Source organism: Candoia aspera, chromosome 15 (assembly GCF_035149785.1).
Source record: "Candoia aspera isolate rCanAsp1 chromosome 15, rCanAsp1.hap2, whole genome shotgun sequence".
NCBI classification, from domain to species: Eukaryota; Metazoa; Chordata; class Lepidosauria; order Squamata; family Boidae; genus Candoia; species Candoia aspera.
Genome location: NC_086167.1, coordinates 15,492,645 through 15,520,517, shown reverse-complemented (window position 1 = coordinate 15,520,517; position 27,873 = coordinate 15,492,645). Strand labels below are relative to the sequence as shown.

Here is a 27,873-nt window from a genome sequence, read left to right as displayed (position 1 = left end):
CGAGTGACACCGAGGCGCGGCGAATCGCGCGACGGCCGGAGGCGGGCTATGTGAGACTCGGGGCGGCGCGCGCCCAATGGCGGCCGCGCGGGCCGTCCTCGTCCGAGGCCCGGATGCGGGCGAGCGCAGACGGGCGCTGGGCCGGCGCGGAGGCGGAGCTGACCTCGCGCCTCTCTCCTTTCCCCGAGGAGCCGGCGGCGGCGGCAGCGGCGCGGATCGCGCGGCGGCGAGGCGCGAGATGGCGGCGGAGCACCCCGGACGCGGGGCGAGGGCCAGGCGCCGGCTGTGAGCGGGAGGCCGGAGCCGAGGCGCGTGGGCGCCGCCGGAGCCGCCGGGGGCTGAGGAGGGGCGGCCCCGGCCCCGAAGAGGCTCGGCCGCAGCCCGAGGTGCGGGGCGGGCCGCGTGGAGCGCTAGGGCGCGGGAGGGACCCTCGCCCCTCTTCCCTCGGAGCGGGACGGGGAGGGGGCTCGGCGGGCCCCTCCCCACTCTGGGGGCCCCTCGCGGCGGGGGGGCGGCGGCGGGGGGCCCCGCCGGGGCTTCCGCCGCGAGGAGAGGCCGCCCTTCTGCGCGGAGGAGGGGGCTGCCGGGGACCCCCCTCGCCGCCCGCCCGCCGGCCGGAGCATGCGGGCCCGGCCCCGGGGGAAGAGGCGCGCCCCTGCGCCGCGGGCAGAAGAGCCTCCGTCGGACCCGCTCCCGAAGAGCGGCGGCGGGGCGGCCTGCCGGGGAGGGCCGCCGAGCCCCCTGCCCCTGGGCGGCCCCGGGGCCCGGCCCGCCTGCCCACCGTTCCCCTCGTTGCAGGCCGTCGGCTGCTGGGCGCCCCGCGCCATGTTCTCGGTGCTCTCCTACGGCAGACTGGTGGCCCGGGCCGTGCTGGGGGGCCTCTCGCAGACCGACTCGCGCGACTACAGCCTGGTGACCGCCAGCTGCGGCTTCGGCAAGGACTTCCGCAAGGGCATCTTGAAGAAGGGCATGTGCTACGGCGACGACGCCTGCTTCGTGGCCCGCCACCGGACCGCGGACGTCTTGGGTGAGCGAGGGCCGGGCCGGCGCCCCGCCAGCCTCCGTTCGCCTTTGCCTTTCGCTTTTGGAATAGCAGCCCCGGGTAGCAGTTGCTGGGACGCCCGGATTGCATATCTAGAGGCGCTGGGAAGAGCCTCCTAATTGCCGATCGGCCGGCCGGCAGGCAGGCAGGCAGGCGGCGCCTGCCGTCTCGCAGCTGGAGCTGAGCAGGAGGCGCTGGCATATAATAAACCCCTTGCTGGCAGCCTCCCTGCTACCCTTGCCCGACCTCCAGCTTCTTGAGGGAGGGAAGGTGTTCCTCTGCTCCTTGGCAGAGTCCTTAAGAGATCGCCTGCAGGTCCAAAATGGCTGCAAGTTTTTGCTTTTTTAAAAAAGCAGCCATTTCCATGTCGTGCTTGTTCTTGCCTGTTTGAATTATAGACGGGGGGAGGGGGGAACCTACCCCGTAACCCTGAATCCAAAGCAAATCCTTTGGAGAAGAGGCTCCCCACCCGCTGTAGGCCTTGTGTCCTTCTCCGTTGCGAAGGTGAAGAAGTAACCTCAAGAGTGACATTGGGTGGGCTGTCGGAGGTCAAACGTGGCCTGCCACGCCCACTTGGCTGTGGGTTTCAGGGCTCCCTCCAGATGTACATGGTGGGGCAGCTGAGCAGCAGAAGGAGAAAACCGCAGGGGCTCTGAGGGAGGGGCTTTCCAGACCCCTTTCAGGCATATTTGAGACAACAGAATTCCACGTTACAGCGTCAGCTATTGGGGTTTTAGATTTCCATGTCGTGGCTTATTTAATAGTGGTGGTTTCTCTTGTATCTGAAGTGTGTTCTGTTAGGGTTGCCGTGGTAGCGTTACGCGGTGAGTGAACAATAAGGAAAATACGTCCATTGATCTGAACTGGTGTTTCAGGCCAGCGTACGTTTAAGGAAACGCTGCTGAATGCCTGCATGGTGGTCATGCAAGTATCAAAAAGAGTGAACTTCCTCATGCAGTGCAGGTTGGTGTTTCGTTTTTTGTTCACTCACCTTTGTTTTGGGGCGAGAACGTGCAGTGAGACCTAGATCTGAAGTCCCCAAAGAGTGAGCCCCGCTGGATGTCCTTAAATCAAGCGAAACTGAGTGGAAGGGTGTTTGTGCACCACTTTCTTTCTGCAGAGGCGCATGGCCTGGGGGCGGGAAGGCGGGAGGAAGGGGAGGGGAGCGCATCAGATCGGAGAACTGGTGTGATTCATCCTGGTTCTGCACTGCGTTTGGGGGCCGTACCTCCCTGTCTCCTTCCCAGCCCATCTTCTCTTGGATTCCGTAGTTAATTGTACTGAAGGACCTGATGTTGCTGAACGTGATTTTACGATTCGTCCCGTGGCTCAAGCGTTTTAGAGAGTGAATTCTGCTTTAAACCCAGTCCTCTCCTTCCTGCATCATTCTTGTAATACAGGCATTTGTATTACATGGAGGGGATAGGGATGTGACCTTGCAGTCCAACTAAATCAGAACAAGTAGGTGGATGTAAAGCTTTAGGATGCGTTCTGGCAACTTCCTGTTTTTTTGGTTTGTACTGAACATGCTTCATGCCTGCTTCTTAGCCAAGACTGATTCCAACAGCCAACGTCTACAATCCACAGGAATGTATAGTTGTGTGGGCGGTGTGATAACTGGTGCCATTTGCCCCTCAGTGATCCTCTCCCTTTCAGGCAGGAGGAGCTGCAGACGGAATTGGGTTGTCTGAGGTGAGGGTGGCAATGTCTTGATTCCAGCCCTAAGCCTACAATAATGAGGATTCAGGTTGCTGCTGTGGTTTCCCAGTTAAATCTCTCTGTGTTTATTTGATGGCAGGGGGCACCTAATGGCACGTTTCCCTGTTCTTTCTGCCGTTCTTGGTGCCCTGTCTTGGCCTCTTTCTTTCCCTTCTTGCCATCTTAGCATCCTCTTTCTGCAGCTCCGTGTTTTCCTGTTTGAGATGGCTTTAATTTGTGCTTCTCAAATCCAACTGACGACGCATAGCTTATTTTGGCACAGTGGACGTTTTTATAGCTTCAGAATGTCTTTGGCCAAAAAGCAGCCATGCGCCTGTTTCTTTTTCCATCTAGGCCTGAGTTGATCTCTCTCTTTCTTAGTCATTCAACGACAGGAGTAAAACAAGAATCCCTTGGCTTTCTGTTTGGAGAGCCAGTGTAAGCTGGGGGTGGAAGAGCCAAATGGGCTATTCCCATCCCTTGGGGGAAAACTTGCATGGATACCTGGAATTGGCCCAACTTCCAAGCCAAGTCCTTGTTTGACCAGCGTTTTTTTTTTTTAAGGTACACATGACTTTTGCCTGTGGTGCAATCACTGTAATCTGAGAAATACTCTTGCCAAGGAAGAGTACTTCAGAGCTGGCGTCCTGCAGTAACAAATGCTGCAGCCCTGGATACTTTTCTTTGGACAGCCCTTTGGTGCTTAATTCTCAAAAGATACGCATCCAGCCGAACTGTGAACCAGGAAGTCCCCCACCCCCCAAATCTTTTTACTTGCTAACTTGCCGAGTCATCCATCTCTCCCAACCAAATGTCCTCCAGGCATGATATCCTAAAATTCTCATTCAGGATGTTGAAAGGAGTGAGGGGCTGGCTTTAGATAAAGCATAAGGCTGTTGAGTTTCAGACCCCACGTGCAACACAGTCACATCTGTAGTGTCCTGCAGACTCAGGTCACCCTGTATATTAAGGCAGGTGTCAGAGATTCCTGGGGAGATCCTTAGAATGCCTGAAGTGCACTTTTTTTTTTCCTGAGAAGTCCCCTTGGCTGGCAGGGCCTCTGAAGGCCAACATCTTAACAAAGCATGGGATCTGTGTTTAGGATTACAGTAGGAAGGTCCTTGTTCCCTTAGCAATAACCTATTTGAGGCTTAAAGACAACCTACATTGTACACCGAAGCAAAATTTATATGCCTGTGTGTGTATTTGCAGATATGTGGGTTTTATGTATTGTGTTTATATATAATATTTACATGCTGCTGATTCCATGAGGGCTCCCATCAGTTTACAGCATCCCATACAAAATCAGTAATATATAAAACCATCTGTCTACCTACATCTCTGCAATCCTGCAACCATCTTAGGTATTCAAAGCTCTGTCGTCCTAAAGGCCACAAGAGAGGGCACCAAGTGAGTTTCTGGGGAGAAGTGATTCCAGAGGGATAGACTGAAGACCAAAAAGCCCCCCCACCCTTCCCAAATTTCATATATGGGGGAGGACCGTTGCCATCCCAACTTAAGTGAATTGGGTGGGTGGGTTGCACCTGAAGGAGGTGGTACTAAGGATGCTTGGGTGCCAAGTAATTAAGGGCTTTGTGGATTAAAAACAACACATATTTGTGTGTATAATATATTCACACATACTTACAAATATGTGGATTTAGGAGTCACATTTCTCATCTTTAGATTGTCAGAAGCACATTTGCTAGGCGAGGGGCTTGAAATTAGAAAAAGCTTATTTACCATTTTCACTGGATAGCCTTTTCTGCATATTTGCCAAACCATTTCCTGTAATCATGGGGAGCACGTTTTTAAAACACTGCAAGTCGATCATTCCATCGGGCATGGAATTTTCCCGAAGGTTAGGGAGAGATTGTAACGACAGGCATGGGCTGGGTCTGGCTGGCATTACTCCTCCGTCTTATCTGCCGAGTTAAATTCTAGAACGTCTGTTTTAAAAAAATGTCCAGTTAGTAATCTTAATCAGGTGGGGCCGCCTGGAAAGACAATAGAATTTTTGAAAAGATCGGGGAAGTGTCTTAATATGTGACAAAAGATGAGGAAGTCGTTGTGTGTAAGAATCTTCAGAGAATCTGGTTGCCCAAGATTTCTCTCTCATGTTAAGTGATCAGAAACACTTAAAAGATGAGTGTTTCGTTTAGCAAGGGGAATGTCTTGCCCTGTGTTCATCTAAGAACACTGCCTTCTCAAGTCTCTTTGGGTAGGGAGAATTTAAGTGTAGTGGCCAACTGATGGTGAGGGAGAGTGGAGACCAGCTGATGGGTGCAGCATGGTGGATGATGTTAGTGTGTTTCCCTAGAGTTACACTGGCTCCCAAGTAAGAAAGTAGAGCTGAAATAGGTGCCTTGCTTTGGAGGATGGATTCTGGAAACTCCTACCTCTGATTAGGATATCAGCCAGAAGGTGACTTTGCCACTTGAACCAAAACAAATGCCAGGTCAACCTTCGGCACACCTATTTAGAAGTCAGCGCCATTGTCTTAACCCACCCTCCTGGGCATGGGAGGTGTCTCTAATTTAGCAACCTAATTTCCCCAATCATCTTGATGGTGGAATTACATCCCGTCCATTCTGCCTGTGTCCGTTTTCTCCATAATTTCACTGCAGATTTAATCAGGGTGACCTTGCTTAATGAAAAAGGAAGACTCTGTTGATGCAAGCCTTGCCCATTTGCTTTGCAAATTAGGAAGTTTTATATGGTATGAAGGACAGTCTGTGACAAGGGATTATTCTAGTAGGATAAAAGGCAAACCACCAAGGAACTCCTTTGAACCTCGCCACGGTGTAATTATTCAGCAGTGCTGACCTTGGGATAATGGCTTCCTTGCTGAATAGTCTTTGTCCTCCGCCTTAAATCTCCTTTTGCAGTGCCCGGTTTTCTTAGCCTTGGGAAGATCCAGCCCCTTAGCATGTCGACAGGTTGATCGCTGGCTGATGCAGAGATAGGGGGATGGGTCTTAATACCCCCTTGCCATTTGGAGGCATGGCTGCAGCACCTAACAAAAGGCTCTTGTCGTTTTTCTTGGTCACGAGCAGCTTTTGCAAACAGGACGGTAAAACTCCGACCAGTTTGGGGGTGCCCAGAGCGTCTTGCTCTCGGCACATGTCAGTTCCCACACGCCTCCCTTCTTGGGAGTTCAGCACTGTCATCCTTTGCAGTTTGCCACGTCATTCTAATCAAGACACGCATAATGTGCCACCGGCAGTAACTCTGGGGACCACAGAGTTGTCTTCTCTGCAGGTTGGAAGAATATTAAAACGGATCGCTGTCCCCTAGGACAGAAAAAAAAGACCTGTACGGCTCTGTTCTCGAGAAGCAACTGCCTTGCGACTTCCTGCTCGGTTTTAGGTGGGCCGTTCGCAGGTCTGAGATGCTTCTGGTCAGCCAGGAGGCACAGAAGGGTTGCGTTTTGTTCAGAGATCCAGGTTGGCATTTGGGTTCCACATTCAGCCCTGAAATCGGAGCTGCACGTTTAAATGGTAGCCAGGGTGTACCGGCACAGCCAAGGGCAGTTGTGGGGTGGCTAGATAGGTACACCTGTCATTCGATTTGCGTGGCAGCTTTTGAAGAGGGCTTGGGGAGAGAAAATTTCTCCAAAATCAGAGAGGGTAAAGAAGCAGATTTTCCCTCTGTGGTATTCGGCGTTCTCCTTATGTTTGGTGGTGAGGGGAACCAGTTTAGTCTCCAGCCCTGGTTTCCTGGTGGCCTCCCACCCAAGGACCAATCAGGACTGACCTTGCTTGGCGGCTTCTTCTGAGATCGGCCAAGGGCAGGGAGGTGCTGCCCTCTGAGCTGGGAGCGTTCTGGCCTCTGCAATTATTTTATCTTGGTACATATATGCCCTGGGGATCTGGGCAATGGACCCGGAGTCTCAGTCTGAATCCTGGCAGCAAGCTATTCTTGTCTTCCTCTGCAAAGGTCAGAAGGTGGCCTTCCCTAGGGCCAGGCAGCAGCATCGCAACATGCCCCCCCCCCCCAATAAGTCATTTGCACCAGAAGCCCCTGCTGCCTTTCTGTGGCCAGAGTGAATTGCTTGAAGGGGGCTGATCTGGTCTCTTGCAGCTTCAGGAGGAGAGAGTTGGTAAAGACTAAGCAGGCAGACAAGGGTTACCATGGTAGGCCTTATGCAAGTGAATTTTGGGGGAGAGGCTGTTTGGACCCTGGTGCATGCTCTGAATTTATTCTATGTCCTGTGTTCTCTGCTTCCTCAGCTGCCCTTCCCCTGCTTCCCAGTTATATTTAAGCCCCAGAACATGCCCTGAACTTTTTGGTATGTTCAGTTTCTCATCTTGCATTTGTTCTGCATCTTGCAGGAGTAGTATTGAGCTGCTTCACTTTGTCAAGCAGGTCTAGGCAGGGAATCTTGAAGTAGTTCTGACAACTTTGGGGGAGGTTTAAGGTGTATTTCCTTGGTGCAGAAGGAAGGAATGGCATTGCAGTTGGGTTTTGTACTGTCTGGTGTAGAGAAGGGGGTGGCGTGGTTGCTGTATGACTTTGGTGGGGGGAATACTAGAAAAAAATGCTGTGGACTACTTTGGGGATAAATTTGATTAATGCTGGTCAACGTAGTTGTAACATGTTGATAGATTACATAAGTCATGCCAATGTCAGCTTTAATTGCTGTTTCAGCTGGGATCATAAATAAAGGGCAGTTTACAGATTAGCAGGCTTCACTTTATGTAATAAATCAGTTTTAACTTTCTGGCCAGAGATTAGTGGCTTTTTGTTCCAAAGGAGTTATGCTTTAAGCAGATTTCCTGATGAGCGACTCATACAGCATCCTGAATGATGCTGTATGATTATCTTCATAAGTACAGTAAAAGATCAAATTTGTAGTCCTATGCTGTTAATCAGTCAGCTGACCTTTCTTAGAATAAACTAAAAAAAATGCTGCATTCCATCTTCCCATGTATGTCTGTGGGTTGTTATTTATTATAAACATTTTCATTTTCTGGAACACAAAATATCCAAAAACTCAGGCACACCTTATAAATGCAGCCAGCTGATTCTGCTGCTTCACTTCCTTTTTTCAGTGAGATGCTGAAACCGCGTAAAGTTAATTCCAGCAATTATTTTGAAATTACCTGCGGGACTAGGAAATCCTTTGTCCCTTTCTTAAATTTCTTAATTAAGTGGCTATATAGAAATGAGAAAATCTTTCTAGAAAAACTCCAGAAAAGAATTAGCAGGGGCTGTCCTTGGTCCTGTTGAGAGCTGCTCTGGTTTTCTACTTCTGCAATCCTTACGTCATTGCATCAGTTCCCTCTTTGGGCTTTTGCAATAAAAAGCGATGCTCTGTTGCAGCGTTTCTCAACCTCGGCAACTTTAAGATGGGTGGACTTCAGATGCTGGCCAGGGAATTCTGGGAGTTGAAGTCCACCCATCTTAAAGTTGCTGTGGTTGAGAAATGCTGCTCTGTTGCATTCCTTCCTGCATGGCGTTAGCTCAGAAAGTGACTACTTTAGAAACCCCCTTTTAGAAACATTGGTAAAGTAAGAATACTTCACCAGTCTTTACCACCTTTCCACATTTATCCAGTTGCCACCCTTTGCACGGAGGAATTTGAAGGACCAACTTTTATCTTTCTTTTTTAAGGGGTTGCAGATGGCGTTGGTGGCTGGCGAGACTATGGCGTCGACCCGTCTCAGTTCTCAGGGACTCTGATGCGCACTTGTGAACGTTTGGTAAAGGAGGGTCGGTTTGTGCCTAGCCACCCTGTGGGGATTCTCACCACGAGCTACTGTGAGCTGCTGCAGAACAAAGTCCCGTTGCTTGGTAAGAAGGGGGCCCCCCAGCCCTTCCCTTCGGCTTTCTCTACAGTTACACCGATGTTTGTCCTCACCAGCCATGTAATTTTTTTTTTAGGTTTATTCGTTACTCCTGGAAGTTTTTGCTAAGAGTACAAGCTAGGAAGCCTCTTACCAATTTCCTTTCTTGATCTCAAGGCATTTTGTGTTCACACATTGTGCTAAGTCAGAGTTTGCTTTAACCACAGTTTGGGCGTAAGCAAAATAATCGTGGCTTGCTTAGCTCCTTGTTTGGTCTCCCCGTTTCTTCAAGTAACGAGAAGAAACGAGCCAAAGATCAAACGGAAAAAACGCTGAGCGGCAAGTTAGGATGAAAACAAGCCAGGCTTTGTACGCTGACATGCTGCGGCTTTAAATTGGTTGTTGATAAAAATAAATCATGTTTTTCTTTCACGGGAAGCCTTTGTGTGTCAGACGAAGACGAAGGCAAAGAAATCAGCCATGGGGTAATTCTGGGTGAACTTGGCCACTGAGGACCCGGGCAAAGCAAGTTCTCTTTTGGCATGGCTTCCTCTCACCCTGGTAATGTTTGGACAATCTCGATCGAGTTTTCAGGGGTTGACAGAAGTCACGGACAGGCAAGCTGGCTCATTAGGAAGAGCCCGGGAGCCACAACTGTAACTCTCCTGCTATTAGGGCCAATTAATCACTGCAGCTCCTTTTGAGATGGAGTGTCAGCCATCTCAAACGAAGGAAAAGGATGTGCTGGGCATAACGACACTTAATGGTGATTTTACGGGCTAGCCAGAGGACCTGTGAAATCACTGGAATGCCCTTCAGGGCAAGATAAACGCTGGCGCTGACCCTTAGAGGGATGGGGAAGAAATCCAAGCTGCTTAGAAATGTGGTAGCCCTCCTGAATTTACAGAATTGGTGGAAAACGTTGGGAGATATGAACCGTCAACCCTTTCAGCGCACGACCAGTTGGCCTCTGCTTTCAGCATTTCAGAGCCTGGTTTCCTCAGCCCATGCAATGCAGGCTGGCTAGCCGACGATGCTGTCTTTGGGGCAGTTTGGTTTCCCTTTCCTTCTTCCCCCAAAAGGTTTTGCATCCATGGAGCATGCTCTGAATGTCTCCCATCCTTCTGGAGTTCTTTGAGGATTATTTCCATTCCTCTCTTTTTTTTTCCTGGTCCACCAGCAAAGTTTGGATTCCCCTAAGCAAGCCAGTGATTTCTGGTTTTCCCATTGATCCTGTCTTGGCTTCCATCCCATTAGAAATCAACTGGTGGGGTCCCCGGGCACAACCACGTTCTATGCTTATTCCTGGGAACCAGCCTGGCCGGTGTAACCTTTTGCACAGTGATTGCTGCGCATGCTTCTCACCTGATTCAAGGGTTGTCTGCCAAGACGTTTCTCTCTCTCTTAATACATGTTATTTTTAAGTGAGCTCAGCTGAACCCAGGAGCAGCCGTCCCCCTTCTCATTCCGTGCCTCGCCAGCAGTCTTGGGCTGGAGAATTCTCTCTCCGGGTCAGTCGAAACGCCAGGAGCTGCTGAAGTGCCTCATCCTCCCATGACACTGTGTGTGTTCTGCTGCCAGCATCCTCACTAAACAGGAGGCGGCCAGGGAGTCCTCCCAAGGAGCGTGCCTGCCAAGATCTTGTTTGGTCTGCCCTCCGTCTCCTTTTCCAGGAGGCGCATCAAGACGTCTTTGGAGGGATGTCTGTCAGCGTCATTTAATTAGAGCATTTCACTCCTCAATCCCTCGGGGTTTTGTGTGTTTCGCAAAATGGCCGTGAAATTTCCCCTTATCCTAAAACCTGTTCCTGATTGGTGCCCACGTTGAGGGTGCCGTTCAGGTGGTCCAACCTTTTATCTAGCTTTGTCTGGGTTGAAGGCACAGAGCGCAGCGCGTTCCTCCTTGTGGAAACGGTGGGAGGTCGTCCATCTTTGCAAATCGTCAGCAGGAGGAGGCCGTGGCTTGGACCGCGGCGAATCCAGCTGGCCGTTTGTCAGTTTTGAGAAGAATTATGCTATTGCTTGAGAGTGGCTTGAAATACCAGCTTTAAGCAGAGCGGTTTTGACTCATCAGGGAGGAGAAAGCAATGCACCTTCACTAAAAACAGCACATGGTAGTGGGTTTAAAAGTAAGCTGGAAGCCACTGGCTGAAATTTGCAATTCAGGGCATTTTTACCTAATTTGTGCCTCGCTGCAGCAGCTTCGTTCCAAGGTGGTTTGTAACCGTAGATGTTTCAGGAGCTGGACTGTGAGTGTGGTCTGTTAAAGGGGCATCATCGGCCATCTAGATCAAAGCAGTGACCCTCGCATTTCCCACCAGGTAAACGTTTGGGTCTCATTTCTAGGGAGCAGCACGGCTTGCATTGTAGTCCTGGATCGGACGAGTCATCGTCTGCACACCGCAAACTTGGGGGATTCAGGCTTCCTGGTTGTCCGGGGCGGCAGAGTCGTGCACCGCTCCGACGAGCAGCAGCACTATTTCAATACTCCGTTCCAGCTCTCAATAGCACCGCCCGAAGCCGAGGGAGTCGTCTTCAGCGACAGGTGAGGCTTTTGGTGCGACTGGGCAAGGATGGAAGGCCACCTGCCCTCGGGTGGGTCTGTAGGGAACCTTCAGGAGAAGCTGTGCTTGCGGCTCCCAGCTTCCACCCGGCAGAGACTGGATTGGAGTTGACTGTCCCAAGAGTTTTAGCTGCTGATCTTTTTTTCCATTAATTTTTTTGTCCTTTGAAAGATGGCAAACGCTCTTGGGTTACACCTGATCAGAAACTGGCATGGGAGGGGGCTTTAAGTGGATTTCCTTCTCTTGCCAGTGTTTTCGGGGGAGGCGTGTTCCCCTGCAATATTCCTTGCCTCCCTTTCTCCTGCTGATTGTCGGTTCGCGGAGCTAACGAGGCAAGTGCAAAGCGTGGTGCAATTGTGTGGCAGCTATTTTTAGGTCTGGACTGACTGATTCTTTCCTTCGACAGTGCTGTTCAAGGCGTCAGATGCAGTCTTCCATATTTCCCCCCCGGTGACTTGTTTGCAAAGCAAAACCACTATTGTGTGTTGTGAGGGGAAATATTTACTTGGCAGTAGGGAGTGTGTTTGGTTTAAAAAAGGAGCAGGGCACGTGTTGTATTGTACTTAGAGGGCATAACTGAACTATGGGAATGGGTGGTGAAGGAGTGTGGGTGAAGAAGCTCAGAAGGACCTCATGTTGAGGCTCTTGGCCTGCTGTGAGGATGCCCTGTAGGCCAGTGCAGCTTGGCTTTGCCTGTGAAGTGTACGATGGCTCCGGCGCTGCCTGGTTCAGTTGGGATCCTCCTCTTTGGGTTTGGGACAGGAATCTGCTGCTCTTTACATACTCAAGCAGTGAGGCGGCACATATTTGACAGGCAGAAAGGGAAGCACATGACTGCAGCTTGTATTTCAGCACCGTTGAAGGTTTCCAGCCGTGCTGGATGCCCAGTCAACTCCCACTTGGCAGAACACCAAGCCCTGACTGAGGAGCTTTGGAAAAGCACATTTTGTCCAATGGGGGCCACAGCTGGAAAGGGTACATGCATCATACAAAGAACTGGAGCAAGGTTTCTCCCTCCCTTTGAGGAAAACCTTTAGAGACTTACTGGCCAAGGCAGGATCTTTTAGACACCTTTTCAGGACCCTCGTAGGAGGACTTGGAAACCGTTCGGCTGTGTGTGCCTCCCTCCTTGCCCTGAGTGCACAGAACCTCCGCCGGCTGTGTCCGATGAACCTCTTTCTTAAGAGTGGAAACATGCTTGTTTTCCTCTTTAAAGCAAAGGCAACTAAGCAAGGCGTTTGTCATCAAAACCTTAAGGCCCGCTTTCCTGAGAGTAAGCGCCCCTGGGCTCAGTGGCACAAAATGCTGATTAGATTGCAGAAGCCTGCACCAGCGAGCTTCCAGCTGCATTGCCTTGCTGGCCTAGGACAAACCGCTGTATACACAGGTTAAGCACTAACCCCCAAAGTGTTCAAATACATATATGCAGTATATATACCTTCTTGGTGTTTTCTCAGCCCGGCTGCTGCTGACAGCACTACCTTTGATGTTCAGTTGGGAGACATCATTCTGACAGCCACAGATGGGCTCTTTGACAACATGCCAGACTACATGATTCTTCAGGAGCTTAAGAAGCTAAAGGTAACAGGGAATGTGCAAAGCAGCAGCAGGCTTGCTTGCAGGTTTACATTCTAGCAGACGCCAAGAAGGAAGTTTCTGTAAAGTGCCGCCAGCCCTCAGTGAGGGTTAAGTCTCCTTCTGTTGGGAGGGAGAGATGATGCCTTTGAGAACTCAAAGTTGTGTATGTGAGAGGCCCAGTCAGCAAACCTGTGGAGGTCATGTCCTTATGTGTGGTACTGGGTGCCACCACAGAGAAATTTAAAATTGGCAGGGATCCCTGACAGATAACATTTCTCCAGTCCAACATTGCATTGTTGTCTTGGCAGTGTGTTGGCGTTAAATGGCAGAATGCAACTTTGGAACAAATGTTGAAGTGTTCTCCCCATTGGAGTCTATGACCTTCTGAATGTTTTCTAGCCATTTATTTATTTATCATATTCCTTTGCTGCCCATCTCGTACTGCAACGACGCTGGGTGGCTTTTCTCAGTGTTCAAATGTACAACAGGGAGCCGAGTAAAAGTTTAAAGTTGAGGGCAGGTTTATCTTTTAATCTGCTACTGTCCATCCCCTATAATGCCTAAAGCAGATGGACTGTTATCAAAGAGCTTAGAATCTGCTTTTCAGAGTCGGATGCAGTTTCCTCAAATTTGTGACAGTAGAAAGAGTGGGATTTGTACTTTGTTTGCCTAGCATTTTAACTTGAAATTTGGGCCCCGCCTTCCAACAAAATACAGTTCCTTTGTGCCAGCGGTCCTGTTATGCTGCATACTTGTGATATGTGAGATAGTTAAGCCATTTAAAAATTAACATGCTTTCTTTTCCCTCCTCAACGTAGAATTCAAATTATGAAAGTATACAGCAGACAGCAAGCAGTATTGCTGAACAGGCTCACGAACTGGCATATGATCCAAATTATATGTCTCCCTTTGCACAGTTTGCGTGTGACAATGGACTGAATGTAAGAGGTAAGGTTTCTGGGTTACCGGTGGGAAAAAGTGAATGAGCCTGCATTGTTGGGTTTGTTCTAAGTGCAAATGAGATGTTGGCCAGAATTAGTTTGCCGAAGTACATTGTACGGAACGAGAGAACTTGTTAATGCGGTTGCTAATTTGGTGCAAAATTTTGATCCGGGCAGGGGCAAATGTGTGCGGGTGTTTATAACTGCCGCCATATTGTATAAAAGTTGGTTAGGTTTTGTTTGTGCAGAGATTTGTCTTATTTTCTTGGCAGATTTGAACTTCTGGAGCTCTTAAAAACACCTCTAGCGGAATTTAGTGGAGGCTGTTGAAGGATTCGTACACACTTTCAGCCTTTTGGTTAAAATATCTTTCCCCTCCCTGTGTGTTTAGGGGTAGGACTGTTTAATATTTTGCTCCTGTTTTATGGCACCAGCTCTTGGGATAAAACTGTCAAAACGTCTTGCTTTTCAGGTGGGAAACCAGACGACATCACTGTTCTTCTCTCTATAGTAGCTGAATACACAGACTGACCGGCTGTAATACTCAGCTTTTAATGACTTGTGTGTCTCCAACTGTTCTCAGCTTCACATGAATTATTTCCTGCTGGCAGGAAGTCTCTGCACCTGACCTCAGTGGCTAATCACATGTTACGTCCATTGCCTGTTTAAGATGCAGTCAAGGCCCCTGCCACAAACCTCAGCTGGAGGACACTTGGGTACATCTCCAAGCAAGAAATGAAGAATTTCAATACTTGAAGCTTGTCTTTCAAAGTTGACTAGTAATTATTGCATAGAAGGGGGGTGAAGAGGGAATCATCACTTTATGGCTCTAAGGAAAAGTGAGCAAGAAGTAATGTGGAGTTGGCTGTTGGTGGTTTAAAACTAATCCTGGTTTTTCAAATCAGTGAAGAGAACCTCCATGAGGTCCCAAGGAAGTATTGCTAGAAAAAGCCCATTTTTCATCCGTGGACAGTCAGAGCGCGTCCTGTAACTGGCTCGACGTGTTGGAAAGATAGCTGAACCTTGTGTTTGTAGATGAGCTCTCCATAGGCTTCCCAAGTGCAGTGAGTCTCTTGGTCTATATCAGTTTTTTTTCAACCGTGGCAACGTTAAGATGGGTGGACTTTGACTCCCAGAACCGGGAGTTGAAGTCCGCACATCTTGAAGTTGCCACGGTTGAAACGCACCGGTCTGTGTGGTGTTAGCCAAGAGCTTTGTTACTCAATTTGAAACACAGAAATTGTGAAATGCAGTGTGCATGTGAGAGAGTGTTTGTGAAGGTGCTTAACTGTGATATCGGTGGAACGTTGGCATATTGTTTGTTCACACGGGGCCCTTTCGGCAGCTGGATTTTTCTTCCAGAAGATCATTGTTGAACACTCGTTCAGCTGCAGAGAAGTCTAAAGATGCCCAGGGGTTGCGTGTTTGGGATGGGACGTTACCCGTGCAGCTACGAGGGGATCTTGCTGTTCAAGTGAAAAGTGACGGCATTCTCTGCTCCAGACTTTTCCCCTTTAATTTGGGGATGTTTATGGTGTTTCCGAGAATCAACCCTGAGTGTGCTCCCCAGCAGTAGTTAGGGTGAGCAAGCAAAACTCTTTGAGTGGGCAGCGAGCATTTATACTTCAGTAGTTAGTCTGCGTGCAGGATTCCCAGAGAAAGTTAATGATGTTTACAGGGCTCTAATTGCTAATCGGCAATATCGCAGATCTTTGCTTTTGCATACACTCAGTCCAATTTCTCAGTAGCTATAATTTCCCCTACCCCATTTTTCTAAGCTTATGTAAAAAAACAATAGTTGTTTTTATTTATGCATACAGATATAGGTATGTATAAAAATATTGGTCAGTTTTTCATAACTTTTTTTGCTGGTAGGAAAAAAGTACTTAGCAATGAAAAGCCATGTTTTATACAGCAGTTGGGTAATGTTGATGTTTAGCTGATAATCTTGGCGAGTAAAGCAACCGTACCTTTTTTAAAAACAAAAAGGGTTTTACTGCCAGGTTTATTATATTAAAACTGTATGTTTGAGGTTACCTCAGCCTGTTTTAAATATTTTTTGGTGGTTGTACTGTATATTTGCATAATTGTGTCAGGCTTTTATTTATAATTACGTAACATGTACCATGTACATGTCACTGTTACAACGCATCCTGCTTCTAACAGGCCTTTTCATTTGCGATGATAACAGGCAAAATCATTTGGAAGCCGTTCAACCTGCCTTTGAAAGATGGCACGATTTTTCCTTAAAATCACCTTTTCGTTTCTCGTCCAAATGCCTTAACGACGTAGCTTGACGAAACTGATCTTTTTCGGGGGCATGGATACAGGGTGGAATAAAATGAAATTATGAAAAATCAGAGTAGTGTAAAAAGGTGGCCCATGATAACTTTGTACAAACCATTTCAGCCCCTCATACTCCTTATGCTGAACCAGCTGTACCTAAGCATCTTCTGCTGGAAGTCATGTATTAATACGCCGGTATGCAACCCCTTCTCTGCTTTGCTGGAGGAGTGGGTAGCTCTGAATCTGGAGCTCACATTTTGCTGGTGTAATTTCTCAGCTGAGCAGGCCCCGAAGAGCTGCCGACTCGCCTCGCCCTCATCCCATTGTCCTGGGGCTCCAGAGACCATCAGGCGGGTCGGGGCTGTTCCGGCGTCCCTCTTTGGCCTTTCTACAACTGTTAGCCAGCTCTGGAGGGGGAAGATGCTTCAGAATCAGGGGTAGATGATAAGCCCCGTGGGTTATGCTCAGCTTTGTTCCATTTAGAGCAATTTCTACTCAAGCCGTTTCCGTAAAGCCATTTGTTCCTTCGGATGTTTTTCTTACCGACGGTCCAGCTGAATTTTTAAACTTGTATCACCTGACTCCCCCCTTCTCCCCTCCCTACCCTGGACACCAAAGACCACACCGAGTTTATAGCTTTTTGCCATCTGTTTTTAAAGCAATACTGTATTATAAACAAATTCTATTGCATGCTTGTTCCCCCCCCCCCCCACTTTAAGGTGAGCATTCAAACATCATGGAACCTGATTTCTTCCTACGAACTTAAGCTGTCTGCGCACAATTTTTTTTTTACAAAAAAGGAAGAGAGTCTTCTGCACTCAATGAAATTACCTTCACGCCGACCTTCCAAGCATTTGTGCATTTCCTTGGAGCGTGATCTGGGGCTGTGGTTTGGCACATTCCATTTTCCTTTGCTCTCAAACCGGGGATTCGTTGGGGGAGAGCTGGACCCAAACTTGCTTTACGGAGCATCCGCGAGAAACCATATTGCGTTAACCTGCTTCGTTTGAGCAGCTTCGGGGCTCGCCTTCTGACGACGCTGTTGCATCCCAGAGTTTTCAGGTCTGAAGAGGCAGCGAATGAGTTGTGTCCCTCTTGCTGAAGGGGCTTACATCTTAGGCTCCGTGCTCTTTGCTCAGGATGGGAATTGACACATTGTGAGTTGGATCCTGCCTGGGAGAGCTGCAAACTCAGTGATGTCTCGGGGGATGATGATGGAAGGCCAGGTTTTCCTAGACCCCTTTCCCTGTAGCACGTCTGCCCTAAAAATCTGCCCCATTGCAGAGAGTGGTTCTGCCCCAAAACAGTGGGGATAGCGGCACTCCAGCTACTGGGGAAGGAGGAATCCTGAAAATGGTTGCCCGCCTCTTCCTTGAAGCAGGGAGCCCTTGCAGGCTCGTGGTTCCCCCCAGCAGAAGGTTCTCTTCTGCTTTCTTAGGAGCTGGATCCTGGAGCTTTGTTCCCCATCAGATTCCTTTTTCTGTAGCAAAGATTGAATAGGAAAACCAGCCCAAAATCTGGGACTGAATTGGATAGGGATAAAAACCGTCCACAGCGGAAGCAAAGATAAAAGATGCTGTGACTGGAATTGCTCTTCCCCGTGGGCAACCAGACTAAATATAGACATGGATTTTTGCATTTCCCCCCCCAACAAGGATAGCTTATCTAATGAGGATGGTGTTTCTTGTTAAATGACATTATTGTGACCTGTACTTACCTAAAAGGAAATTACGTGAATTGAATGTCTGAAGTATAATTTGTGCAAGAATAGTATCTGTAAATACATTTAAATGAACTGTAAAGATATTTAATAAATATAGTATTTATACAATACATGGGCTTCCTTTGACTGTGCTTGTAATGATTGTGGTTGTAAAGTTCAGGCAGCGGATCGGTTGCAGTTTGTCTTTGTTTTCTGTTTAGATCATCAGGCCTCAATATGGTTCCTCTAATGGCCCAGGAAGAGAGATTCCAGGGATCTATGTCTGTCTGTTCCTTCCACTAAGTGAATTTATAAAAATGTATTTCATGTTGCTCAAACAGGCTGTATTGGGTGGCCATATAAGACAACTGTATTTTTGTACAATATCTGCTTGTTACAGTCTTGGGCAGAAGTAGCTCCCAGTGGGCCATGTGAGACACTAAAATTAATTTTAAAAATCTGTGTATAATGAATGCAATGGAAGAGGCAAAGTAGCAGATGTTTTCTAGGAAAACATTTTATGGATGCTTGGGGGGTTTAATAAGCACAACGCTGCTAGAGAAATCGAGTTCCCCGTTTTGTGCTAGCTGTTTCCCTTTGCTTCAAAAATGGCCTCAGTTCTCACTCTCCTTCCCTGGAGGAGTTGGAGCAGATCTTAAAGACAGAGCCCATGCAGCAGTGTGTGATTAATTGCTTTTTGCTAGGTTGCTGCGGGTAACTGCCTGCGAGAAAGGCTGAAACAGCCAAATGCATCTTGACATGATGGGACAGGATGGCTGAACACGCTTCCAAAACATTCCATGCATCCTACAGTACTGTAAAATATTATTGTAATGTGCTAACCATGGTTTAGGAAGACATACAGAATTGTACTTTGCATTTAGCTGTGGATCCCCCAAGTTTTTCCGTGTTAAAAGAATGTCGCTGAAGATATGCGCGCACGGCAAAAACGGCTTGCTTTTTAATCAAATGTATTCAGCCACCTCTGAATAAAGAATTCTGGGGGGGGGGATTACATTCTTGATAGGTTGGAGATAACATTTGTCAAAAAACTAGTAACTGTTGGGAAAACAAACTGACAGCATCCATCTGTTCAATGCAAGCACCCAAAATAAAAGTTCCATTTTCCTGCATGCCAAACATGGGGCCGCTTCTTGATGAAATTCAATTGCACTCTGCCCACAGGCATTTTCTACCCTTAAAACATTGGAGAGAGTTGCCCATTGCCACAGTCCTCTTCTGCATCACTTATTGTTGCCAAACTGTGAAGTAAATTAGCACCACTTGGCTCATTAGGAGAAACTGCTCCAAAGAACAAGGACTGAAACTAGAAAAAAGGAAATAAAGGACAATCATGGGCACCTTGAGCACAACTGAAATTCTGTGTATCGTAAGGTCAAATTACATGTCGCAGTACCAAAGCAAGATAAAAGAACTGGATGGCACTGAATCCCTCGGGATGATTTTTAGGTACCACAGGGCCATGCCAGTTTTCTGCAAGTCCCCTTTCCAATGATTTTCAGCCACTTCATTAGCTGTTAGGGTAAGAGAACCACCGGATCGATTTCACTAAGGCAGTGTTTCTCAGTCTTGGCAGCTTTAAGATGGGTGGACTTCAACTCCCAGAATTCCCCAGCCAGCATGGGTCCACCCATCTGAAAGCTGCTGAGGTTGAGAAACACTGCACTAAGGCAACTTGATGCTTCTCCCCCTCTTCCATTGGCAGCTCCTGAAATGTTGCCTGTGAAAGCTAAGAGGCATGTAGCATAAAACATGAAAATAACTGCATCCCACTCTGGGGGAGAGAAGTCTAAAAAAAGCCACTTCTCTTTTACCTTATTATAGCTGGGATCAGGTGGTAACTGCTCCACTCCTGGGGAAAAACCCTCGGATGGAACTGGGGATGTGCTTCTGCTGCAACTGACGATGCCTTGATTATTTCTCTCTAACGCAGGGCTCCTAAAATGCCATAAAGATGGATCTGTGGTATAATTTCCCCTTCCAACAAAGGAGTGTGTCTGCGGTTCTTTTTAGAAGCTTTGGCCTGGAGCTCTGTCTTGGTGGACCTCAAACTGCTTCTTGGGGCCTGTTCTAAGATGATCTTCCTGCTGCAGTGGATGACCTGCAGATATGTGGTTTGTACCATTTTGGGGCAAGAAGTTGGTTGGCATGATCTGACAGCCTCCTTCAGTTTTAAGGGAGGGAAGAGATTGGTAAAGGCAAGCCTTGCTTTGCTTCAGGCAAGGGTGCAGGAGCAACAGAGAGATGCAGGCAGGATCACATCTGCCTCTCAAATGCTTTGCTAAGTAAGTGGCTGACACAGAGCTGACCATAATCTCATTTATGGATTGTGTGCTTGCTGTTTTTGGGGTCCTCCTATGCATTCAGTCACATCTAGCCCCAGTTGATCCGTTTGGGGAGGAGTTTAAACTATTAAAGTATTATTATAATTATTTGCATTTGACTGGACAAAATAAGTCATTTGCCCCTAAGATCGCTGCAAGGGACTTCTCACGTCTAGGTTACATTTTGGCATATGGACGGACCTGCCAAAGGCATGATTTGGCTGCCCGCAGAACCTCGAATACCCATGGCTGCTTGGAATACTCTTCTGATGAGGACAAAAATATCTTTCTAGGAACTTCATTCCCAAGAACATGACTTTTTCTCTCCTCTTGTACATACTGAGAGAGAGTCCTTATCTAAAATTGAATATTTTACAATAAATCTTGGCCTGAAATTTATATTACCTGTTTTGGCCTTCTGCAAGGCATGTTGGTTTACAAGCAGTTGTCCAGCTTTCAGTATCAGATAAAGTGGCCAAAACGAACGTGGCTTCTATTACCATATCCTCAATGCTGAAGGCAACGGGCCTTGAAATGCAGAAATAAGGTTATGCTAAGAGACACGGCTACTTAGAATCTGCATTTATGCCTGGGCTTGTTCTCACACATTGATGCACAAATGGAATAGTTTCTTAAACTGCATCCATATTCCATCTCCCTCAATCCCTGACTAAGTTATAGCTTGCCAATCCATTTTAGCACAATATAACAGTGCTCCTTACTAGTGCTCAATTTTTCATTCACTGGTTGCAAGCCTTCTTAACTGTGTGATGTCATGATATCAGTGTGCATGCCTCCCTATCCATATTACATATGGATCTTGTATGGCACTTGCAGGGTAATCTTTAGAAGTATATTTCTATTCCATAAATCTTGCATAAATGCATTTGTGTACAAAATGCATCTTCACGGACAGTCGAGGCAATTTTAAATCTATTTTTGCTAAGCTTTTAGAGTTTTAAAACGAGGCTGTAAAATATTGCACCACTTCCTTTAAAAAAAAAATTACCTACTTTCCAGAAACATCGAAATGAATGGAGACTGGGGCATTGATAGCTTCTGCAAACATCAGAAGACCCTAAACATAAGTGAAAGATGGGAATTAGCTCAGCTCTCTAAGAGAAGAGGATGCTATTAATTCTAATGCTTGCCACAGCAGCATTTATTACTAGATTTTACAGCTATCTGGAGACATTTGGCTAGCCATGGCTGCATATAAAATGCTGGGTTGCATGGGATACTGAGTTCTGATGCAAGAACAGCAGTCAGAATAGCATTTGTTCCACTATCCTTCCCTTGCTATTTTTTTTTAATCCATTCAATTTCGTCTGATTCTCAGAGACTGCCTGGACAAGTCCCTGCAGTTTCCTTGGCAAAGTTTTTCAGAAGTGGTTTGCCATTGCCTCCTTCCTAGGGCTGAGAGGGAGTGACTGGCCCAAGGTCGCCTAGCTGGCTTTGTGCCTAAGGCAGGACTAGAACTCACCATCTCCCAGTTTCTAGCCTGGTGCCTTAACCACGACACCAAACTGGCTCATCAGTACTGCTGTCCAAGTTAAGAGTCTCTCTAACACATTTATGGCACAGTGTCATTCATAACCTTGAAGGATATCCTACAATCAAGACAATATAATTAGCCACGTTACCCTTAGCTCTTTAAGGCAAAAGGTGACTTCAGAATCTACTCCAACCTGAAAATACTCAAATTCTTCAGGACTGAGATGAATTTCTATATGCGCTGCCTTTGTAACTTCTGTTGAAATAAGAATGACTGAGATTAATTAAAAAAACCACTGTTTTATTGAGAATCCTTGGAAATGGTTAATAAAAATTCAATTAGCATACAGCACAGGGCTGTTGACCATGTTCATCCAAAGTATGGTAACAGGTGAGCATCCAGCTACTGTATGCCTAAAAGTACTGCATGGGAAGTCAATGCGTAACCATTCCAAATATCGGGAAAAAATGTTGACGGACCACAACAATTAAACTCTGCAATACAATTGTACAGATCTGATTAATATGCTGAATTTAGGTGCATTAATGGATATGTATTTGACAGCCTCCTACCTATAAAATGGATTAAATCCATCAAGTTGCAGCCAATTTGAGCACCATTATCAGGGTGATTTTGAATGTTTCTTTCATTCTGGCTACTGTTCCTAGAAAAAGTGAACAGTAACGGGATACAGCTCACTCTTTGTCTTTTTTAAGTTTTTTTCAGTTCTCTGCTTTTTGAATATTTAATAGACTAATATCGGAACAGCTGTTGGATGAACTCAAAAGTCCATAAACTTCAAAGAGTTAACGTTCTGGATTGTTCTCTGATTTCAGTGGCATGTAATATTTTTCTGAAAAAAATAGTTGTATAATAGGTATCAGCACATTATTCAATTATATAATAAACCATGTCATTACCACATCAAGACATTTTTCTTACAATCACAATACCTTCTTGTATTCAAGATATTACAAATTCAATATTATATCTTTAATCCCACTATGGAAGCATAATCCTTACCCATTTCATCCTCTGCATAAGTCTTGAAGCAAACTTTCACTGGCGTCACAGCTACAGTTATTTCATCTTGGTAAGCTGGAAAGTGGATCAGCATGTCTGACAGCTGCCTGAAATGTACAAAATCCTGGTAATTAATTCAATTTACAAATTGCTCTCTCTCTCTCTCTGCCATCCATGAGCAGCAGTTTTTACTTTCCTAGAAGGAAATTCAGCATGCTGAGGATCACCTCCATTTGTTCTCGGAACATTTCCCTGTCCAGGCCAGATTATCACAGCAGCATCTTAGGTAAAAGGTTAAACCAGATGGTGAATGCCAGAAATCTTCCCCTTTTTCCCCACACTCCCCAAGCCAAAGTTGTAAAGAAGCCAAGGGCTAGAGTAAAATTAATGGAGGTTGCTATTAAGTCCTTTTGGGGTAGGGGCAACATCTTATTTACCCCATATTCCTTCTCCATTAAGTGGAGATAGTGATCGGTCAAAATAGATCTGCTAGTTTTGCATAGTCTTTTTTTTTTTTAATCGTATGGCATAGCAGTTCGGTGTTCGTGCTGCTGTTTCTTGCTGGGAAATCCTTGTGAGGTCCGGCAGCCAGATGTGTGGACTGTTTAGCCATGACAAGTCCCGTTGCCCGGGGTGCACCACGAGGAGGCTAGTCCACATTGCACTGAGTTGGGCTGAGAGAGAGGGACTGGCCCACGGTCGCCCAGCCGGCTTTCGTGCCTAAGGTGGGACTAGAACTCCCAGGCTCCTGGTTTCTAGCCCAGCACCTTAACCACTAGGCCAGACAGGCTCTCACACAGTCTGCTGATAGAATCAGAAATGGAGGAGGAATCCCTCCATCAAAGAGAAGATTCAACAGGAGGAAATCAAGCACTTAACATTTGGTAGCTCCTATAGAATTCTCTTGTTGTGTCCGAATTTATAAGGCCGAGTTCCCTTTGGTGAGAAACAACCATTCATATTTGATTTGACACTCGATCATCCATGACAAAACATTAGGTGAGTTGCTAATATGCCTATTATATTACCTTGACTGGACTTTCAGTACATTGGTGCACAAATGTTTTGCAAATACCGCTTGCAGAGGTTCACATTCCTGGAAAGCTAAGCTGTGTGTTTTCACGACACCTGATGGAAAAGGATACGGCTTGAAATCAACGTATCTTTGCGGGCTGCCACAAACCAATGTGAAATGAATCGATTAGCATGTTTTTATTTCAGCATCATGCAAGGAGGAAGTATACTAAAAATGGTATCTGCCATGTAGGCACGGAAGGGAACGGAAGAGTCGGTGCTCAGGAGGTGAAACCACCATGTGCTTCTCCAAGAGCAAATGGAGCACATCTTGAGCAGAGCCTTGAGGACTTCTCGGTATGAGCTAATCATCAAACCAAAAGCTAGAGGGTGCCAAGCCACGGTTTTATCCCTTGAGCAGTTGCATAGACAGCTAACTGGATTCAGCAGCTGCCCTAGGAATCCACTTAAAGGAGCCTTTATGAAATGGTGATCTCTTTTATGCACCACCTCTTACTCTTAATGGAGCAAAATCAATCATCTGCTTTTCATAACACTGAACACCCAGCTCCGTTGCAGACCGGTGGTAATAAAAGAGGGCACCTGTTGCTCTCTGGTGGACAGCATGCACACAGCATACTGTCAATTTCTCAAAAGAGCTAGCGTTCTCCTAGCAATTGCTTCCACAGCGCGCAAACTTAATTAAAAAGTAGTGCCACCTGACCCATCTGTAGTATATTTAATAGTGTGTAACTGGAGCAAATACTGTTTATCAGTTGAATCCCAGTGTGGGTAAGCTGTAAGCAAGCTCTCTTTGTGAGCCGCCCCATTTTTATCCTGAAAGCTTCAAAGCCAGCAGACAGCTTCATTTACCTATTTGTTAATCTGAGGCAAAACCCTCATGCTCCCTTTGGGCATTCAATAATCTTGGGGACACCCTTGGAAAATTCCACAGACAAAAAACTCACATCCAAAGCAACTGTGGAGTTCTTTAGAGCTTGACTGATAACAATTGTAATGCTGCCTTTCAGGTCATGTAAGACAAGATCATGTGCTAACTGCCAGCTTACCGTGTTTGCAGAATAGCTTAAAAACAATACGGCAATTGTTAAAGTCTGTATAAATGTTGCACTTTTCTACATTTCTTTCCAGTGTGTGTAAGCATCGAAATAAAGGCAGGATCGCCTGCAATGAAAAACAGGATTAATGCAGGGATTTCCTGAGCTAAGATAATGATCGCAGGATAAGTTTGCAGTTAAAAAGTACACATCGGGTTCCCACTATATTTATATGTTTTATTATGCATTATATTATTTTATTGTTTTATATGCTTTTTACTTATGTTTTATTGTAAACCGCCCAGAGTCCCTTTTGTAGGAGATGGGCAGTGATAAATTTGATTATTATTATTATTATTATTATTATTAATAATAATAATAATACAAAGTTAACCTATGGCAGCTTGCTTCAAGACTGCTTGGAAGCAATGGAAACTCCCCAGATTCATCTCCTTGGACACTGTTGATGTGAAGGAGAGAAGCAGATAGCTGTGATTCAGCTCAACTCTTATTTTCTTAGGCAGAATAATTGGTGTAGTTTTAGAATATTATTTTCTCTGATTACTAATGTTAGAAAGTGATACCCACTTTTCTCAAGTTTTACCAGCTGCAATAAAACTTGTTTTTGTCCAAAGAAAAGTACACACTGATCAAAGAAACATTTTAGGTAAGGTATGCACATATAGCTTCTCCATATATTTAACTAAATAGAATCGGAACTGTATTTTCGCAGCATAAAACAGCATTTTGTCCAATTGGTTGAAACTTACTTTTATTATTAATTTACATGCGAGTTGAACAGTGTCCCCATTCAGGCTCAGTTCAGTTGCATTTTTATAGGAATAGTTTTTGAAGAACATAGACGAAAAGAAGACACAGGCATAGGCCGACCTAGAATTATTTACTGTCCTCAGGAAAAGCTGTGGATAGGATTAAATGATTTATCTGAATTAACTGTATCAGTTCCAAGTTACAGATGAGCAAAACATGCACAATATGGTAACATTTGGAGGTGTTGGTTTGTTTCATCCTAACTGTAAAAACACAAAATCAACTGTTAACTTTGTTATACTGTACTAGGATTTTCCAGACGGTACGAGGAAAAGCATCGGATTTTGCAATGCACGTCCCTCAACCCTTTTCTGATTACTTAATCATGGACATTCTAGGATATTTGGCACAAATGTTGGATCTGTCCTGACAAGCAGGAACCACGCTGAGACAAGGAATAGGTCTCTAGTGTTTTATTACTGCTACATTAGACAGAAAATCCTAACAAACTGAAGAAGCGTGGGAAAAACTCAGACAGATAAACCCCAAAAGTCAAGGCGGGTCTGTTCTGTGTCTCTTTGAACGACTGCTCAAATTCTCTCTACTACGCATGCGTTTTCCCCCCTGGATAGGGGCCCCCTCCTGCTCACCATCAGTGCTCATGACAGGATCTCTGTGTATATATACAGGTAGTCCTTGCTTAATGACCACAATTGGGACTGGAATTTCAATTGCTAAGCAAAGCAGTCATTAAGTGAATCTAACCTGATTTTACCTTTTTTGCAGTGGCCATTATTTATTTATTTATTTGATTTCTATAGCCGCCCATCTCAGTGAGTGACTCTTCATTAAGTGAACCATGTGGTCATTAAGTGAATCATGCTGTTCCTCATTGATTTGGCTTGTTGGAAGCCAGCTGGGAAGGTCGAAAATGGTGATCATGTGACTGCGGGATGCTGCGACAGTCGTAAGTGTGAGGACTGGTCGCAAGTCAGTTTTTCAACACCATCATAAATCTGAACTGTTGCTAAACGAATGGTCATTAAGCAAGGACTACCTATATATATAATTTGTACATTGAGTTGTAGGAAACATTTAAGCACATGCAAGAGGAAGAAAGTTGCTGTGTGCTGTTGGTAAAAGGCTCTCATCCAAGTGAGGTCCTTCTGAGCAGAACAGTGATTTCTCTTAATCAACAAAGGATGCTTGGGTATCTATGCCCTTGTGTGGCGATTTATAGTGCATTTCCGCTGTAATCCGTTACTTAGTTCCAAAGCTCTTTTACTCTGGACTCAGGATATACTCACTCCCTTTTCCTTGGGGTCAATCCAAAATTCATCGCTGATTCTTGCAATGGCATGCAGAGCCCTTCCAAACACTGCAGGGAAGATTTGGGAAGATTTGCATTAGTGTGCGGGCGGCATGATGCAGGTCCTTTTGGAAGGTGACCAGACCTAGTTTTATTTAGTTTTATTCATATTTCAAATTTAGTCACCGCCCATCTCACTCAAAGAGCGACTTGTCGCTAAAAGCATACAGGATGGCAACCGAATTTATTTAATTTATTTTAGGGATTTAATTTATTCTGTTTAGTTGCTGCCTGACAAAGAAGCTGACAAGAGAATGCCTGATTTCTGTTAATTTCTGAATTCAACTCAGAAGGAATTTTGGTTATCTTAATTTATCACCTTAAAGTAGACCCACCATCTAAATTCATTCCATGTTCAGGTAACAAAATGTGTGTCTTTTTTTTTTCTGATTGTATTAGTATTGTTATGCTTTTTGGTTGCACTGTATCCTCTCTTCCGGTTGTCTACCTTGCCTAGAACAAAACTTGAGGATTTCATTACGAAACTCAGACCCACATTTATTTATGTTTTTATTTCAAATGTTGCTCGTCTAACTGCATTTCATGGCTGCGAGTTTGGATTTTTAGGACCTCGCCTTTCAGCCAGGATTAAACTTTTTTTTTCCCTAAAGCATCGGGTTGCTCTACCTTTGACACGGGCGCCCCCAATGACACACTTCATAATGAGAAAGGCGGCTGAGTCCCCACCCCAGCGGCCCCCCAAAACAAGCGTGTTTGGAGAAACGTCTGAAGGGTCCGCGCCTGACCCTCAAGAAAAAGCGGGAAATTCCGCCTGCCCGAAATATCGCGAGACCTCGGACGGGATGGAGAGGACTTAGAGGGAGGGAGCGATGGGGAAAGGGCCCGTCTTCAGTGGGGCCACCACTTCCGGCTCCCTTGCGACGCCGCCATATGCGGGGTAGTTAACAACCCCAACTCCGCTTCCGCCCTCTTTCCCAGCCCCGACTGCAACTCCCATCATCCTCCACCTAGCTAACCGGCGCACGATGAGGGTGTCCGGCAACCGTCGTGCTAAGCTGTTGTGAGGTGCCCTGCTCTTACTCCTTCCCCCCTTGCTGGGCGTTCGCTCGGCGACCCTGATGGAAGGCTGCAATCCCCGAAAAAGACGAAGACCTCACAGGGCGGCGCTTCGCGTTCTCATTCTGTAGTGGGCACTTCTGTCTCCACTCGGCTTCCGTAGTCAGCACTTCCGACATTCT

At 46.4% G+C, this 27,873-nt stretch overlaps 2 protein-coding genes across 2 annotated transcripts; one reads left to right on the top strand and one right to left on the bottom strand.

Moving 5' to 3' along the window:
- The first annotated feature begins 176 nt into the window (after positions 1-176).
- On the top strand, positions 177-15,585 carry PPTC7 (protein phosphatase targeting COQ7). The gene is made up of 7 exons (XM_063315269.1): positions 177-386; positions 799-1,027; positions 8,357-8,536; positions 10,875-11,073; positions 12,550-12,673; positions 13,489-13,618; positions 14,084-15,585. The coding sequence occupies exons 2-7, from the start codon at positions 826-828 to the stop codon at positions 14,140-14,142; spliced, it is 894 nt and encodes a 297-aa protein (XP_063171339.1). The 5' UTR covers positions 177-386; positions 799-825; the 3' UTR covers positions 14,143-15,585.
- Positions 15,586-18,544: 2,959 nt separating this feature from the next.
- RAD9B (RAD9 checkpoint clamp component B) lies at positions 18,545-27,870 on the bottom strand. Its single transcript, XM_063315845.1, has 10 exons — positions 27,793-27,870; positions 25,305-25,454; positions 24,547-24,661; positions 23,491-23,590; positions 22,463-22,569; positions 21,588-21,694; positions 20,958-21,022; positions 20,350-20,472; positions 19,435-19,558; positions 18,545-18,926 (listed from the first exon to the last, which is right to left on the bottom strand). Exons 1-10 carry the CDS (start codon positions 27,868-27,870, stop codon positions 18,798-18,800), a joined length of 1,098 nt encoding a protein of 365 aa, XP_063171915.1. The 3' UTR covers positions 18,545-18,797.
- Positions 27,871-27,873: the final 3 nt, after the last annotated feature.